Source organism: Pelophylax lessonae (assembly GCF_965119305.1).
Source record: "Pelophylax lessonae genome assembly, chromosome: 2".
NCBI classification, from domain to species: domain Eukaryota; kingdom Metazoa; phylum Chordata; class Amphibia; order Anura; family Ranidae; genus Pelophylax; species Pelophylax lessonae.
This window is the reverse complement of record NC_138769.1, coordinates 286,410,291-286,429,374: the sequence shown is the minus strand read 5'-3', so window position 1 is coordinate 286,429,374 and position 19,084 is coordinate 286,410,291. Positions and strand designations below refer to the sequence as shown.

General features: G+C 43.4%; 1 protein-coding gene across 1 annotated transcript in view; it reads right to left on the bottom strand.

Annotated features, from left to right (window-relative positions):
* Positions 1 to 19,084, bottom strand: part of SLC26A9 (solute carrier family 26 member 9) — a 338,632-nt gene that overhangs the window by 61,488 nt on the left and 258,060 nt on the right. The window contains exons 13-14 of the mRNA XM_082244534.1: positions 11,901 to 11,970; positions 9,825 to 9,917 (exon numbers count right to left, since the gene is read on the bottom strand). Coding sequence (XP_082100660.1) covers positions 9,825 to 9,917; positions 11,901 to 11,970 — 163 coding nt within the window. The remainder of the gene's footprint in view (positions 1 to 9,824; positions 9,918 to 11,900; positions 11,971 to 19,084) is intronic.

Below are 19,084 nucleotides of genomic sequence, written 5' to 3'. Positions count from 1 at the left end.
TGAGGAAAGGGATATCTAGTGTAGTTAGAGTGCTCTTTTACACTTTAGTTAGCTTTAATTTATTCAGTTTCTGTAGGGAAAGTGTTAAGTGTAAGGGGACCGTAATGTAGTGTAGGGTTAACTGACAGTGACTGCTATGGCAGGGTGACAAAACCCTTCCATATCAGGGTGACCGCTATAGAGAAAAGCTATTTTCTCTGAAGTCACTTTCGCTGCAGTAATATGGCTTCGCCCCCGCCAGCATTCTTTTTGGCTGCAGGCGTCCATAGGGATCTTTTGAGCACATGTTTGGAGTCAGACATGACATCTGAACATGTGTATAGGGGGTATATATATACACACCCATATATGTATATATACACCTAGACATATATAGGTGTGAAAGGAGCAGAAAAAACTACTTGCGCTAATGAAATAATTAACACCAATATAGTTACGCTCCTATCACACCTATATACATGTCTAAGTGTAATATACATATAAGTAGGTGTGTATATATACCACTATACACAAGTTCAGATGTTTTGCCTGCCTCCAAAAACCCCCCAAAAATGCCTGCAACAACACACCTGGGCGTTTTTTTTTTTGAGGCTAGCGTTTTTTTGGGCATTTTTTGGAGTTCTTTGGAGGCAGGCAAAACATCTGAACTTGTGTATAGTGGTATATATAAAAATGCCCAAAAAATCTGATTTGCCTCCAACATAACATTCGGGAAGGAGCATATACTGTTTCCAGCTTAAGAATATGCCGATCTCCTTGTTTATCCAACGATTGATCTAATAGTTGCTCAGACAAAAGGAAGCTCTCATCGTGCAGTATATTAGGGTAAAGTTTATTTAACAAATGTACAGGTCACTTACTAGAATGCAGAAAGTTCAAAGCAGAGTACAGTCAAAAAAAGCCACCGATGCGGTCCGCTCCGATGCTTCTGGTCTCGGCCGAAGACTGGAAGTGACGTCAATACGGCTTGTCCCTGACGCGTTGCGCTACAACTCACATAGCTTTCTCAAAGGGGTAAAGGCTGCTCTTTCCTGTGGTGTTCCACAACTGCTTGGAGTTTGTTGCTTGTTTTCCTTAGGGACGTTGTATACCCTATTTTAGCGCACAAGTTCACCTTCCAAAGTTAGCACTACTGCCTATGGCTGTGACTTTTGTTATACATGTCATAGTCTGTGCTCTACTCCAGTGGGTTAGAGCAAAGCACACTGAGCCCAGGGTGGGCTAGAAGCCCCACACTCCCCATAGCAGAAAATACTTTGTCTAGTACCAGAATGTTAGGGGAAAACCCCATCCCGGCTTCCTCCTCAGATGGGAATGCTTCCAAGGTAGATCTCAGGGACTGGATCAGATCTGTGTGGATGGCCACTACCATGGACCCAACACCTTGAAGCTAATTTCATACAAGTAGGTGCCAAGGAGGAGCACCAAATGTAGGGTCCAGTGCCTGAAGTGAAATTACAAGCTAGCCCTGCATCTTCCATCTGGCAGATTCCAGGTGCTTAGGAAGCCAATCTGGGAAACTGTGCCATTAGCCCAAGAGGCTAGTGCATAACTGGTAATGGAAGAAGCAAAACACTAAGGAAACTTCTAGAAGAAAACAGTCTCCCTTAGGAGAGAGAGAGGGAGACATTCATCATCCAAGTATGCTAGCAAAAAACTGAGAGTGGGAGGGTCTATATGGGGTTTCTCACAGCTCTGATTTGCCAGTGTCCAAACACCTGTATGTAGCTCCATATAACCCAGTCTATGAATTTGTCTGTGTCCTATACTGTGCATAACTATAACTATTTAGCAGTGGATTAAATGGTCCAGTTGAAGAAGCAGTCTCAGGTCTTGTATTGAAGAAGCATAAATAGTAGAGGCTCACATGTAAATCAATTACATGTAACAATATCCACAAAGTAATATAACATAACCGTAAGGCTTAGATAGGAAATCTGACAATATATACAGTATAAGTGACATTGCACAGGCTAACAGCACAGTCCCATACAAAAAAAAGAGATCCTTAGAACAGTGATGCAATAATCAGGGGTTTATAGCTGCGAGCACACTATGAGATATTTAGCATAGCTAACAAATATAGTATATCAAAATGTGCAGCGCCTAATTGTTCATCAATGTCAGAATGTACATCACATCTTTATATCAAGCAACATCATATAATAGTAAAATAAATCAACTGTGACATATTGTGAAAATTTTTAAAAAGTGTTGCATGCAAAAGTCCAAATAATGTGTGTCACACTCTAAAGAATTACCACCACCAAGAAAGCACAGCAGAGACTTATCGAAAAAAAATGACTCTCAAATTAGAGATAAGTCATATTAGGGAAGATGTTATAATTGCAGTCATAAAAGTGCAGGACTCTTCACCACCAGTACACCACCAGTACAAAAATAAAAACACAACCAGTACAAAAATCCTCAAGTTCTTGATCCCATATGCACCATGTTCAGAGAGAGAAAAAAAAAAAAGAAGACCAGCACTTCACATAGTTTAAAACCTGATAAATCATTTTTTTTAAACAAATATATTGCATTTACATAAATATAGGCATCGTGGTGCTGTATACAATATTAAAAAATGGTCGAAACACACTTCCAGGGACACTTGCTGTTGTGTGATGACGTCACGTAGTGTAGCTTCACCCTACGCATTTCATCAGAGTTGATGTCTTCTGTGGCATGTATGCTATGCAAAGCCATCACGCATTAAATACCCATCAAATGTCGTGGATAAACAAAAAGAACCAAGTTTCACTTTAAATCTATAACGGGAACCAGGCCTCACTTTGGATCTAAACTGGCTCCAACTAGTTAATAGCAAGAATCATATCTCAGATTAACCACAACTTGCAACTTCTATCGAATTAAAATCCACAGAACACCAATAATTAAATATATTTAAATTGTATAAAAATAAAAAAAAATATTAATAATTCATCAAGAGGAACAATAAGAATTTACAATTTAAGCAGCTATCATGATTAGAAAAAAAATCATTGCATTGTTGTCTATGTACTTGTTTTGTGCAAAATGTTTAGTAAAAAAAAAAAAAAAAAAAAAAAAAAAAACATATTGGAAAGAGTAGCATAAGCAATTATGAATTAAAGCATTGACGTCCCAACAAACAATTAAACCACAAGGGATGTATACTTTTAACTTGCCCTCCGAATCCCCTCTTATGTTCCAATATGTTTACCCAAGCGAACATTTAATGCCTGTGTGGTCACACTTTATATTAGAGACAGTTCAAGCACTGCGGTACCTAAACTACATTAGTAGATGAACACGTTATAAAAAACGTATTGTCCTAGGAGTTATAGTAGAGGTAAAAGAACATGTTTTCTTATTTCTGCATTAGTTGATTTGGCATTTCTTGCAGGGAAAAAACCTGTATGATTATGGAAGAAAGAGGGACTGACCAGTTTATTTAAAACAATTAGAGCAACAAAACTACTCAGGGATGAAACATACCTTTATATAACCTGTGGATTTTAGGCAATAGGGGGCCCAGAATTCTAGAATTTCTTAGTGCATGCCAATGTTTTCTCATATTTTTTTACACCATAATGATGGGTGGAAAAAGATGTAATTAACAACTTTACCCCCGGAAGGTGTACTCCCTTCCTGACCAGGCCATTTTTTGTGATACGGCACTGCATTACTTTAACTGACAATTGCGCGGTGGTGCGACACCCAAAATACCCAAATAAAATTGATGTCCTTTTTTCCTCCCACAGATAGAGCTTTCTTTGGGTGGAATTTGATCACCTCTGCGGTTTTTACTTTTTGCGCTATAAAGCAAAAAAAGACCGGCGATTTTGTAAAAAAAAAAAATATATATATATATATATATTTTTTTTTACTTTCTGCTATAAAACACATCCAAAAAAAAATTTAAAAAAATCGAAATCTAAAATCTAAATAACCCAATAGCGTATATTGATTCGTTTGTGCAAAAGTCATAGTGCTGCAAACAATTGGATATTTTCATGGAAATTTTTATTTATTTTTTGTTTTTACTAGTAATGGCGGTGATCAGCAACTTATAGCGGGACTGCGACATTGCGGCAGATAAATTGGACATGAAGTGAAACTTTTGACACTTTTTTGGGGTTTACCAGTGACACTAACACAGTGATCAGTTCTAAAAAAAATATGCACTGCCACTGTACTAATGACACTGGCAGGGAAGGGGTTAACATCAGGGGCGATCAAAGGATTAAATGTGTTCCTAGGGAGTGCTTTTTAACTGTGTGTGTGTGTAAGGGGGGGGGGGGTGCTTTAACTGTGAGAAGACAGAAATCTGTGCACCTGCTTAGCAGAAATGCAGGATCTCTATCTTCCTTACTAACAGAACGGCGATCTGCACTGTCTCTCTTGGGAATAATCAACATTTCCTAGTGGACATCGGCCTGCTGGACCCGCTCATCGGCTCGACTGCATGAGTTGCCGGCAAAGTGTGTGTGTGCCCTAGACCCAGAAGTGCAGAATGACGTATCTGTGCAGTAAATGTACGTGGGGTGGTCGGTAAGAGGTTAATGACCATGAAAAGGTATCCAATTTTTGATCATTGTCCTTTACCTTTTCTCTTTAAAGTTTCTCTTTGTCATTCGCATTTTTTTGAGAAATGGTGGTGTCCAACACATTGCCCTCATACCATTTTTCAATAAACCACTGCCTGTTGCATCTAATCCTCATGAATTGACTTTATAACACTGATTGCAACCTCAACTGGTAATGGCAACTGTCTAATGGTATAAAGAAGTTCCAGTCAGTGGCTTTAAAATAAGTGGTAGTTACCCACTTATTGCCATCTTTACTGATCTTCAAATCTAGAAAATTGATTTATTTTTGACCAGCCTCATAATAAGGGAATATTCCCTGATCATTATCATTTAATTCCTCCATATACATCCTCAAATAATGATGGTCACCATCCCACAGAAGATGAATGTCACTATGTAATGTGCCCCTAACAACTTAGGTCTCCAATGGGAATAAATGACATACTTCTCTAGTTTGGCCATAAATAGATTGGCCAAACGGAGGGTGTATTTTGCCCCCAATGCAACACCCTTATTCTGAAAGAAATACTGTCCCTTAAATGAAAATAAATTACAGGTGGTAGCAAATTAAAGTATATTCATAAGGCCCCTTTCACTCTGGTTCGCTTCAAAACTGCCAGTAAAACGCTTTGGCAGCGCTTTTGAGGTGCGATTTTTAAAGGATAAATGACTCAAAAACTGCACCAAAAACACTGTGGGATGTTTTTGAGCAGTTTTTAAAGGCACTTTTAGGGAGCTTTTGAGGCGCTTCCTATGTATTTCAATGGGGTGGAGCGTTTTTGGTGCTGTTTGCTTAGCTCCCCAAAAATGCTCCAAAGATGCTGCAAGCAAGATTTTTTTCTCCGCACCGCAAGCAGACCACCCCAGTGTGAAAGCATCTATTGATTTTAAAGGGAAGCATTTTTCTTGAGCTTTTCATGCTTTTTTTTTCGATTGAAAAACTCCTTAGTGTGAAAGGGGCCTAACAAAAGTTTTCTGATGTACAGTTAGGTCCGACTTTAAATCTAAAAAATGCTCAATGACATCAAAACCCAATGCAGGGGGATAACTGTATATAAAGATGTTACATCAGCAGTAACAATCAACAGATTCTCATGATACTCAACACTGTTCAAAAAATTAATGACATATCGAGTATCTTTTAAGAAAGAAGGCATCTTGGTGACCAAGAGTTGCAACTAGCGATGTAACCAGTTGCACCCCCCAGCCACCTTCTGTGGCTTCATCAGGCTGTCCCATCCTATGGGACATCCCATCATCCAGCCAGCGTTCCTGGGATGGAAGCAATGACCTTATATCACTTCCGGCTTACTCGGATGTAGACGGCACTATTTTTAAAAATGGAAAGCATTTGATCACACTAATTTTGTGTGATCAAATGCTTTTAAGGGCAGAGGAGAGATCTGGGGTCTTATAGACCCCAGATCTCTCCATAAAGAGTACCTGTCACAAGCCTATCTATTGCTGTCACAATGGATGTTTAAATTCCTTGAGACAGTGTCCCTCTGTGCTTGTGGGCAAACATGAACGCATGCATTGGTCCCGCAAGCATGCATACAACAATATTTTACCAACAGCTGAGTTGTGAATTGTGTTTTTTTTCTAATAAAATTCAAAAAGGTGTATTCTTTAAAAAAAAAAACAAAAAAAAAACCAAAAAAAAAAAACGCTGATTAAACATTGAGTGACTTAAAAAATTGCAAAACCCACCAATTTATTCTCTAGGGCCTCCACTTTAGAAAATATATAATATTTGGGGGTTCTAAGAAATTTTCTAACAAAAATATGGATTGTTACCTGTACTGTGAACAAAAGGTGTCAGAAAAGGCCTAAAGTGGTTTAGGTTTCTAAAGACTCTAATCTAAGTAGACATAGCACAAGGCGAGTTGAACAAAGAATCATTCAATAAATTAGAATGTTGAATATTGGTGGTAATTCTCTTTCTATCCCTTACTGGCTTGGTAATCAAATATTGTTTAACATTTATTTTACAAATATATTTTTTGAATGCCTATAAAATGTCTGCAAGTCTAGAAAGGGGGGACATTTAAGTCCTTTACCTAAGACCAATTTTTCCTCCTCAGCCAGTTTTAAATTAAATATTCAGGCTCCTTTCACATTCTTTTTCTTTTGTTATTATATTCATCTCCCCCCCTAAAGTCCCTCACTTCGTTCTATTTCTTTGCAAATGTGTGCAAAATAAACCCCTAGGTTTTAATGGGAACTGTTAGACGGGGTCAACTTGGTTTGTCGCAGGCTGGCTGCAAAGACCAGTTATAGGTTGTGGTAGTTGCCATGTGTTTGTACTGTTGGTGAGGGGAAGAACTAGATACTTTGTTGCTGTTGTGCTATTGCTGGGTGTCCAGTGTGTCCCTATACCTTTTAGGAGGGGTGGGCTTCTTCCAAGGAGGGGTGGGCTCCCTCCAAGCACACCTGTCTTTAATCTATACTTTATTATATATGTGCTCCAATTCAGGAGACTCAAAATTATAGAGTTAGGACTGCAGTACACTGAGGTGCCATGATGAGGCTGCTGCAGCTTATGCATATATTTGCAAATGTGTGCAAACCAAACCCCTTGGTTTTAATGTGAACTGTTAGATGGGGTGATTTCAGTTTGTTGCAGGCTGGCAAGTGAGCTGGGGAGTTTTTGTTTGTTGTTATTTGACATGCATCCCCCGTACATGTGCTCCTTGCTGTTAAAGACAGTTATAGGTTGGGGTGTTTGCCATTTGGTTGTATTGTTAGAGAGTTGGTGAGGGGACTCACTGTATTCTTTCGCTGCCATTGTGCTATTCTCAAGTGTCCAGTGCGTCCCTATACCTTTAAGAAGGGGTGGGCTCCCTCCAGGCATACCTGCCTTTAATCTATCTTTTATTATACTGTATATGTGCTCCAACTCAGGAGACTCTCAAAATTATAGAGTTAGGACTGCAGTACACTGAGGTGCCATGATGTGCCTGTTGCAGCTTATGCATATATTTGCAAATGTGTGCCAATTAAACCCCTTGGTTTTAATGTGAACTGTTAAACGGGGTGATTTCAGTTTGTTGCAGGCTGGCTGGTAAGTGAGCTGGGAGTTTTTGTTTGTTGTTATTTGACATGCATCCCCCTTACATGTGCCCCTTGCTGCAAAAGCCAGTTATAGGTTGGGGTTGTTGCCATTTGTTTGTACTGTTGGAGAGTTGGTAATGAGATGCACTGGATACCTTCATTGCCATTGTGCTATTGCTGGGTGTCTAGTGTGTCCCTTTACCTTTAAGGAGGGGTTGGCTCCCTCCAGGCATATCTGCCCTTAATCTATCCATCATTATATATAAGCTCCAAATCAGGAGACTCTGGTGAACTTGGCTTTATGGTGAACTGTTAGACAGGGTCAATTTGGTTTGTCGTTGGTTTGTTGCAGGCTGGCTGGTAAGTGAGCTGGGAATTTTTGTTAGTTGCTTTTTGACATGCATCACCCTTCCATGTGCTCCTTGCTTGCAAAGGACAGTTATAGGTTGGGGTGGTTACCATTTGTTTTTCCTCTCTTTGTTCTACCCTTCTTTTTTGTCCTTGATTGGACCAGAAAAAAACCCCCAAAAGATTGTGCCTTTTCTGATCTGAATTATAATCGGACTGATTATTAAACTGCGAATGGTAGAAGGAGTCTATATATTGACCCACCGCCAACACCACCAGTAGAGGTTCCACCACAATAGTAGTCACCCCTCAGTCAAAGGATGATATCTGTTTAGACTCCATATTAATAAGAATTCTTCTTCCTTGTGTTGCACTAGAATATTCTCTCCCACCGGAGTTAGTATAATGTCTTTTCATATTTCGCTCTTGAAATTGAAATTTATCATTGTTACTCTTTCCATTGCACTTCCTAACTGGGGATCTAAAAGAAAATCTCTTGTCCTGAATAAGATGTGATCTGGGTTGTTCTTTCTTTATTCATTCTCTATCACAATCTACACTACATCTTTTTCTACCCTCTTCTCATAATCCCTTTCCAAATCTTCCCCCCTTTCCACATGAGATTGCGCCTCCCCTTCAATTTTATTTTGCCAACTAAAAGCTATGCCCCTTATTGTAGTCCCCTACATTTGCATTATACTTTTTCTAACCAATTAATCATTTTTTTGTATTGGCTTTTTTATATTCAATTATTGGTGTTATATGGATTTAATCCCATAGAGTGTGCAAGCTGTGTTCAGCCATTTTAGATCAAAAGTGAGGCTTTGTTCCATTGTTTTTTCCATCCATGGCACTCGGAAGGTATTTTATGTGTGATGGCTTTGCATAGCATCCAAGCTCCAGAAGACATCAACTCTGACGAAATGAATAGGGCGGAACTACATGATGTTATTCACACAACCGCTGTGTACAGCACTATGATGCCTATATTTATGTAAGTGCAATATATTTGTTTCAATAAGTTGATTCACTGGGTTTTACATTATATAGAGCACTAGTCTTCTTTACTTTCTCTGAACATTGTGCAAATGGGATCGCAAACTTGAGGATTTTTGAACGGTGGTGTTTCCTGCTGGCTGTTCCATGATTATAGTTCGAGTACTGCACATTTATGACTGTAATTATAACATCATGCCTAATATGAGTCCTCTATAATCTGAGTGTCATATTTTTACAGTAAGCCTCTGCTGTGCTTTCTTGGTAGTGGTATGGCGATGCTTTTAGAGTATGACGTACATTATTTGGACGTTTGCATTAAACCCTCTTAGGAAATTTTCACAATATGTGGATTTTTTTATTTTATTTTACAATTGATTTATTTTACTGTTATATAATGTTGCTTGACATACACATGTGATATACATTCTGATATTGATGAACAACTAAGCATGGCACATTTTAGTATACTATATTTTTGCAGAATCAGTCGTGTAAATAAAAGGTCTTATGATGTTTTATAATTTAGCCCCTGTCGGTGCGTAATGAGTCAGTGCGTTCATATTGTAACCAGGGCATTTGTACTTTGGTCTCAAATAAACCACTTTTTTTTTTTGTATGAAAAAAACTGACAACTCCAAAAGGCTTGATTATTTTGTTGCCACAGCCAAATTTGATACAATTTATAAATCTTGACTCCCATTGAGGCATGTTTTTTAATAATATCAATACAGAAACTTTGATTTAGCAAAGCATGGTTCTATGTATATAAAAGTATAGGCTGGTGCACTTAATACTGGATTTTTATTCAGTAATAGAAACTTTTGCCAAGCAGTTTAAAGAATAGTTTACCTTCTTGATAACTTTCTGTCGAAATATTTCTGAATTTGCAAAATATAATGGAGAGCAGTAATTGACAATTTTAATACCATCAATAGACTGAACCTAAAAAAAGAAAAGTCAGACAATGGGTGTAGGTGTGTGTTTTCTCAAAAATCTGTTAAAATAACAGCACCTTTGTCTAAATAACACAATTCTGAATATAGAAACATAGAATATAAGTATCAGTTGCCCCTAAAACCCGGGACATGTGCCCCAAATCTCTTGCAGGGTGTCCTTGGAGACTGCGACCGCCCACTACAGCAGCTAGCAGCTTTTATCACAGTTGCACTGCCTATCAGATCCAACACACAGCAGCATATTGCAGATCCAAGGGAAGCAATGCTACGCTCTTCCCTGGCCCTGTTGTGACACAGCTGCTGGGAATCCCAGCAGGACTTCCCCTCACAGCACCGGGCACCACTGCCAGGTTCTGGTGGTGAGATTTTTGCTTGTGCTCCAGGTGTTACACATAATCCTGACCCCTACTCTGTGTGTTACATTCTCCTGACCCCTTCACTCTGTGCATTATATATACCTCTGCACTACAATGACACCCTGTACCTACGCAAACTCCCGATCCCGAAACTCTGTGCGTTACAACTGTATTAATTCTGTGCATTAAACACGCCTGAACCCTGCACTCTGTGTCTTACATGCCCCTGACCTCTGTACTCTCTGCATTACACACTGCTAACCCAGGCATGACACACATCCATGACCCACGCATTCTGTGTCTTATATACTCTTGACCCCAGAACATGGTGCATTACACATCCCTAACCCCTGTATCCTATAGGTCATACACCCTTGAGTATTGCACTCTGTGTTTTACACACTTATGAGCCCTGCATGCTCCTTGACAGAGGCGGCTGGTGCTCCATGGGCTGGGGGGCGGCAGATGGATGTACCATACACCCCCCCGCGGGACCACACCAGGCTGCGCACCATACCCCCCATACCCTCACCATACCCCCCCAGGACCACAGCAGGACCCGCACCATACCCCCCCCCCCCAGGACCACAGCAGGACCCCCCCCCCGCTCACTCACCCTGCCTGGACATATGATGCTGCGATGGCTTCTGCATCTTCCCTCTCGGTCTTGTACGTCTCCTCCCTCCTCCATGCCCAGTGGCATAGCGTCTCCTTTCGGCCAATCGGGAGACGGGTTTCAGGACCCGCTCCCTGATTGGCCAGTAGGAGGATCCATGTGACGATAGTGAATTTTCATTCGCTATTGTCACACAACTGGGTGGGCTTGGGGCGCAGTGCTCTGCGCCCCGAGCCCACCATTTTTTAGCCTATTAGAGCCTCTGGCTCTAATCACATGGTTAAAAAAAAAGCCCCATTGAGCTCCATGCGTCCGGCGCCCCTGCATGTAGATTAGGGGGCTGGACGCATGGATGGGGGGGTGGCGCCCCTGCGCCCTCAATGCACCAGCCACCACTGCTCCTTGGTACATACACCTGACCCCTGCAAGCATAGGTAATGGAACGGTTGAATTAAAAAAGGATTGTTATTGTCTGTAAGACTCTTGTTTGTGACATTAAAGCGATTTTTTTTTTTATTGATACAAGGACTATGTAATATGTGTACTGTGTATACAGTGAGGAGCTGAAGTTTTATTTAACCATAACACTTGATTCTTTTTTTTTTTTCTTCTCCCTTTTATTGTTATACAGAATTTATATAGTGCCAACAGTTTGTGCAGCACTTTACAAAGGGTTACAGTACAGTTGCAATAAGCCTCTCTCACTTTTAAAAACAATTTGGCCAAACCCACCTTGGCACACTATGCGTGCCACATCATTGCTATCCTGGAAGGGTTCCCCAGGTTTTTCACAATCCTAGCAATGACCTGGATTCTGAATATACATATAAAATAAATATAGTGCATTTGTTTCTAAACTGAAGAAAGGAGTTGATTTGGGAAATTTAAGAATGACTGTGGCAGATTTGATAGATCCACTCTGAGACAGTTTTTCAGAAAAATCTACTATTGCTACATAAAAATACGTAATACAAATAGATAAGGCATTTGACTGTACCTTGCTGTATACTTTGGGGTTTTTGTATATATCAGTGGAAGAAATTTGACCCAATGCTGATCCATTTCGACTGACAAGGGAGAGAAAATGCACATAACATTTTATTAGCAAACGCTTAATTCATAGTTAAAAGTTTAATACATTTTAGAAAAAAACACATTACAGCATCAATTACAGTTTTAAAACAAGTCATAGGCATGCACGCAGGGATTTATTAACAGCCAGAACATGGCGAAACACTGTTCTGCCACCTCCAGTTGCCCTGTCCTCTGATGCCCCATGTCCCGACGCAGCAACCACCTGCATCTTATTTAATTGGTGTGTGGTGCTTTGGGATCCTGTCCCCATCAGCAGCCTATGATGCCCATGTAGCATTCTGAAACGTCTCCTTAGCTCTGGGCTAAACAGATCTTAACAATGCATAGAATGCATTAAGATAAAAAACCTTCTGACTTTACAACTACTTTAAGGTTAAATCACTTCTCATCCAACTTTATTGAGTGGCCACATGTCTTCTTACGTGACCTTTGACAGAACAGTTTCTCCCTATACTAGAACCACCATTTTGATATTTGTATATTGTGATTATATCTTCTCGTATGCATCCCTTCTCCAGAGAGAATAAGTTAACTGAGGTACTCAAGCCCCCTTATTAGCTTTGTTGCCCTTCTCTGGACTCTCTTCAGTTCCAACACATCTTTCTTGAAGATTGGTGACCAGAAATGGACAGCATAGTCAAGATGTGACCAAACCAGAGTTTTGTAAAGTGGTAAAATTATAGTCTTATCTCTCGCAAGACCCACCCAACAATCTGTCCATCCAATCTGCAATTTTCTGAACCCGAGCACCTTGTAAACAACATACTGTTCTACAATCATGGTCTTTGTGACATATTGCCCTATCTTATTTAGTTCTGCCTACCCCGTCTTCTAACTGCCTCCTTCCTCTAGTGCCTGCATCTCTATACCACACCCTGCTCTATGCTGGCCCCTGCTAAGTACCCAATGGGTACGGTCCAAAGGTTGATGGGTACGGTTTCAGATTGACAGTGTTTTTCAGTGTTATCAGTTGCTTTCTTAGGTTTGGAATCTGGGTTTCCAAGGAAACAACTTGCTCGCATTGTGCGCACAAGTATTAACCCTCTAATAATTGTTTGGTGCAGGATGTGCAGGAGTTGCATCACTATTCCTGTTGGACACGTTACCCACTAACGTAATAGTGATAATCCAGAAAAAAGTAGAAATTATGTTTAAAATAATTGATAGTTAATCACCTTCTTAGTTTGAATCCATTCTGAGCACTATTTGTTTCCCTAACTGTTTGGGGTCTCCTGCTTAGTGATCACACAGCCCCTGGTGTCCCCTCTCCTTGCACCTGCTCATTGATCACACAGCCCTCGGTATCCTCTCTTAAGATAGAAGAAATAAAAGTTTACACAGGAAAATGTGCACACAGTGTTATGATTAAGCATGCATCCCTGTGTGAAACACATTAACTATCCTCGGTCTATGAGTTGGAGTTGCGATCCATACAATTTTTTATGAGAAGATTTTAATAAATGTATATTTTATCTGGTACATCTTTGGAGTGCAGTCAACGTTTATTTCTTCCATCCGCTCAGGATGTTCCCACTCACTAACCACATCCTCATCTTTTGCACCCGCTCACTGGTCACACAGCCCTCTGTGTCCTTAGTGCTCACAGTGTCCCTGTCACAATACATCAGTACTCACAGTAAGCTAGTCACAGTACCTCAGTACTCACAGTTAGGGGTAGACCGATTATCGGCAAGGCCGATATATCGGGGGCCGATATGCACTTTCCCCGATGTATCGGTATCGGCCCCCGAAATGGCCGATATTTTTGTGACATCATTCTGCCTTCTTAGGCCACCACCCTTGCCTTGGACAGCCTCGTCTGGAGTTGGGACTAGTCTCGCGGGAGTGTATCACAGCCATATACCCACCCACAGCAGCCCGGTGCCAGCCAGCCACCCACATCCACAGGCCCTGTACCAGGCCAGCCAGCCACAGGCACTGTACCAGGGAGCCAGCCAGCCACCCACAGGCCCTGTATCAGCCATCCAGCCAGCCACCCACCCACAGGCCCTGTACCAGCCAGCCAGCCACCCACAGGTCCTGTACCATTCAGCCACCCACAGCCCCTGTGCCAGCCTCCCACCCACCACAGGGTGCCAGACAGCCACCCACCACAGGGTGCCAGACAGCCAGCCACCCACAGACAGGGTGGCAGACAGCCAGCCACACACAGGCCCTGTACCAGCCAGCTACCACAGGCCCTGTACCAACCAGCCACCCACAGCCCCTGTGCCAGCCACCCACCCACCACAGGGTGCTAGCCAGCCAGCCAGCCACCCACCCACCACAGGGTGCCAGCCAGCCAGCCACCCACCCACCACAGGGTGCCAGCCAGCCAGCCATCCAGCACAGGGTGCCAGACAGCCAACCACCCACCACAGGGTGCCAACCAGACAGCCACCCACCACAGGGTGCCAGCAAGCCAGCCATTAAGCATTAAACAAAAATGAACATGTTCAGTACCAGATTTTTGTTGAAAATTGTCTTTATTTTTCAAAATTTTAAATGTACAAAATATTGTCCCATATCGATACCGATACGTTTTGACCAAAATATCGGTATCGGCCCTGAAAAAAACATATCGGTCTATCCCTACTCACAGTACCCCAGTGTCAAGAAAGGGTTCACCTGCTGGTGGCACTGTGGCTCCCAGATCAAAATGCTGCAGTCTTGGTGCTCACCAGTGAGTGTCTCTCAGCAGCCAGGAGGTCATGGGAATCAGGCATCACTTGATGCTTGTTGCAGGAAGTGTATGTAAGCCCTGCCTATGCTTTCCCTCTCTGCCTTTGGGTTTTGCTTTATGTGTTCCTGACCTGTGTTCCTGTGTAGCGATGGACGAACATCGGCCGGGGCAGTTCACGAACGTCAGCCGCAAATTTTCTCAAAAGTCTGCAAACCGCAAGTTCACGGCGGGCCCCATTGACTTTAATGGGAGGCGAAATTTAAAAAACTTTAGGTCATATTTGCAGCCACAAAAGATGTACTAGTCCCAGCACATGGACAATGTCATAACAGAAGTATTGCAATTGGAAAAGTTGCTCCAAAAATTAGCTCACATGGGTTGAACTGACAGCAAAGAACGTAGTATATGATGGCTAGAGGTACATTAGGCGTTTACAGGATACAGAAGTAAGTGTCGGCCTGTATAGGCCCCAAAAATTAGCCCACATGGGTTTAACTGAAAGCAAAGAACGGAGTGTATTTGATGGCTGGAGGTAAAGTAGGCATTCACAGTATACTGAAGTAAATGTCGGCCTGTATAGGCTCCAAAAATTAGCTCACATGGGTTTAAATGACAGCAAAGAACGTAGTATTTGATGGCTAGAGGTACATTAGGCGTTCACAGGATACAGAAGTAAGTTTCGGCCTGTATAGGCCCCAAAAATAAGCCCACATGGGTTTAACTGACAGCAAAGAACGTAGTATATTTGATGGCTGGAGGTACAGTAGGCATTCACAGTATACTGAAGTAAGTGTCGGCCTGTATAGGCTCCAAAAATTAGCTCACATGGGTTGAACTGACAGCAAAGAACGTAGTATATGATGGCTAGAGGTACATTAGGCGTTCACAGGATACAGAAGTAAGTGTCGGCCTGTATAGGCCCCAAAAATTAGCCCACATGGGTTTAACTGAAAGCAAAGGAGGGAGTGTATTTGATGGCTGGAGGTACAGTAGGCATTCACAGTATACTGAAGTAAGTGTCGGCCTGTATAGGCTCCAAAAATTAGCTCACATGGTTTGAACTGACAGCAAAGAACGTAGTATTTGATGGCTGGAGGTACATTAGGCGTTCACAGAAAAAATAATTGTCGGCCCTGAAAGGCCCCAAAAATTTGCTATTCAATGGACATGAAATGTCTTTTATGCCGCTGTATGTAGCGAAGCCAAGGACCAGGAATTGCTGTGGGTGGATGGCGGTCTGGCGGATATTTCTGGCCTGGAATGAAGAATTCAATGAAACATGGTCTACTGGTCACATGTGTTGAATTCCTCAGAGATCCATGCCTCATTCATTTTTATAAATGTGAGGTAGTCTACACTGTCATGAGCTAGGTGAGTGCGCTTATCGGTCACGATCCCCCCCTGCTGCGCTGAACATCCTTTCGGACAGGACACTGGACGGGGGACAAGCCAACATTTCCATTGAAAATTGTGCAAGCTCTGGCCAGAGGTCAAGCCTGCCCACCCAGTAGTCCAGGGGTTCATCACTCCTCAGAGTGTCCACATCGGCCGTTAACCCGATGTAGTCGGACACCTGTCAGTCTAGGCATTCCTTGTTGCTGAATCCGAAGTACGAAGCTGTCGATGGTTCGGCTGAAAGAAGGATCTCATATCGGAAGTGACCAAGACATCTTCAAACCACCCTCTTCTTGCAGGCGCTGTTAGATTGCTACCCGCAACTGTCTCTCTGTGACTGGAAATTCCTCTGCCAGCGCACGGAAAAGCAGAATACAGCATTTCCCGCAGCAAGGCCTGGAAGCCCTGCATTCTGACCGCCCTCTGTGATTGTGGTAACATTTCCGCCATTTTGTGTTTGTACCGGGTGGTCTAAGTATGTTGCCACCCAGTACTGCTCCTTGGCCTTTATGCGTTTTATACGGGGGTCCCCCTTAAAACACTGGAGCAAGTAGTCTCCCATTTGCACTAAACTGGAAGCGGTGTAGTGGCCTGCTTCCACCTCATCATCCAGGATAATGTCTTCCTCGTTCTCCTCCCCCCATCCACGGATAACACCAGGGATCCCAGAAAGGTTTAAAGCACGTTCTTCTTGCTCCTCCTCAACCCCCCAGCACCATCCTCCTCTTCAGACTCCTGCTGTTGATTTGTCTCAGATGGAGTAGCCCCCCCCTGGGAATTCATCCAACATTGCGACTTCCTCATCTTCCTGCTCCTCGACGGCTTGATCAATGAAACAACGCAATGCACGCTCCAGAAAGAAGGCGTAAGGTATGATGTCATTTATGGCGCCCTGGCCGTGAGTGACCAGTTTGGTGATCTCATTGAATGGCCGCAGAAGTCTGCAAGCGTCTCGCATGAGTAGCCACTGGCGAGGTGAAAAAAACCCAAGCTCCCCAGAACCTGTCCTGCTGCCGAGTTCGAACAGGTAGTCGTTAACTGCACACTTCTGCTGGAGCAGCCTATCGAGCATATGCAACGTTGAGTTCCATCGCATCGGGCAGTCACAAATAAGACGCCTGAGGGGCAGGTTGTGTCGCCGCTGAATGTCAGCAAGGCGAGCCATGGCTGTGTAAGATCTTCTGAAATGGCCTGAGATTTTCCTTGACTGCCGCAAGACGTCCTGGACCCCAGGGTATTTGGCAACAAATCGCTGCACCACCAAGTTCAGGACGTGTGCCATGCATGGCACGTGTGTTATTTTGCCCTGTTTTAGCGAGCTCAGCAGATTGGCACCATTTTCGCACACTACGTTACCAACTGTCAAATTCAGCGGTGTCAGCCACTGATCTGCCTGTGAACGCAAAGCTGAAAGGAGTGCAGGACCAGTGTGGCTCTTGGCTTCCAGGCACAACAGACGCAGCACAGCATGGCAACGTCTCACCTGGCACGTGGAATAGGTTCTGGGGATCTTGGGCAGCGCAGTGGAAGAGAGATGGTAGCAGCGGAAGAGGAGGAGTCAGCCGAGGAGGAGAGGGAGGATGGAGGAGGAGGAGGAGAAGAGGCAGGCCTGCTTGCAATCCGTGGCGGTACAACTAAATCTACACGGGTGCCACGGGTTACATGTTTGACGGCCGTCAGAAGGTTCACCCAGTGGGCAGGAAAAGTGATATACCTTCCCTGCCCGTGTTTGCTAGACCATGTGTCTGTGGTCAGATGTATCTTGGCACCAACACTGTGTGCCAGAGATATATTCACTTGCCGCTGAACATGGCCTAACAGCTCTGGAATGCCCTTCTGCAAGAAATATTTCCTGCCTGGGACCTTCCATTGTGGTGTTCCAATGGCCACAAATTTACGAAAGGCCTCCGAGTCCACCAGTTGATATGGCAGTAGTTGGCGGGCTATCAGTTCCGACAAGCCAGCAGTCAAACGTTGGGCAAGAGGGTTATCCAGCCTCATCATTTTTTTCCGCTCCAACATTTAGACCACAGAAGCCTGCCTTTTTCAAGAACAACGTGACGATGGCATCATGGAAGGTTGAGTGGAGGGCAAATGCGAGGAGAGAGGAGAAGGAGAAGGGGCTGGATGGTGAGAGCCTGGAGTGTGGCTTTGTGGGTTCTGACGGTGTTGCTCCCACTGGGATCGGTGATGGGAGTTCAGGTGCCTTCTTAAGGCGGTTGTCCCTAGGTGAGTGTTGGGCTTACCACGACTTATGCGTTGACTGCAAAGGCTGCAGATGGCAACACTGTTGTCAGCAACGGACACATTAAAAAAAGCCCACACTGCTGAGCCATGTGCTGGCGTCCTGGGAGCGCCAGATGTGACAGTACATGGTTGATGGCTCGCTCCTGATACATTTGCAGTCTACTTTGTACCTCTTGTGCAATGCAAGTTCTGCCTGCCTTTCCTCCCTATCTGCCGGTTCGTCTCTCCCTCTGAACTCCCCTCCTCTTCCTCTCTTGTGGCCACCCACGTGAGGTCCATAGACTTATCATCCACGTCACCTTCCCCACCACTAACATTTGAGATCTCGGAGTAGGCAGCAACAGCGGGGACCAACCTCCTTGGGCTGATCTGGGTACTGTTGTCAGACTGCTGAGTGGCGGCTGTTGCTACCACCTCTTCCTGATCCGATTCCAAAATGGCTTTGCATCGCAAACGTCTTTTGATGGTTTGGAAAATAATTCCAGTGACACAAGCGGAGGGTATGTGGTGGGGGTGGTGTCTTTGGGAGTGAACACAGCAGAGCATGAAGAGGGTGCAGATAGAGAGGAGGAGGAGGGTGCAGAAGAGGAAGGCTGAGGGACCCACTCAACCAAGTCTGGTGCGTCCTTTGATGTAATTGCACACGGCTTTTGAAACTTCACAGTTTGGCTCCGGCCTACTGCTCCTGCCCTACCCCCAGGGCCGGTTTTAGACAAAGTGGGGCCCTGGGCAAACCAAAAAGTGGGGCCCCAAATTTGCGG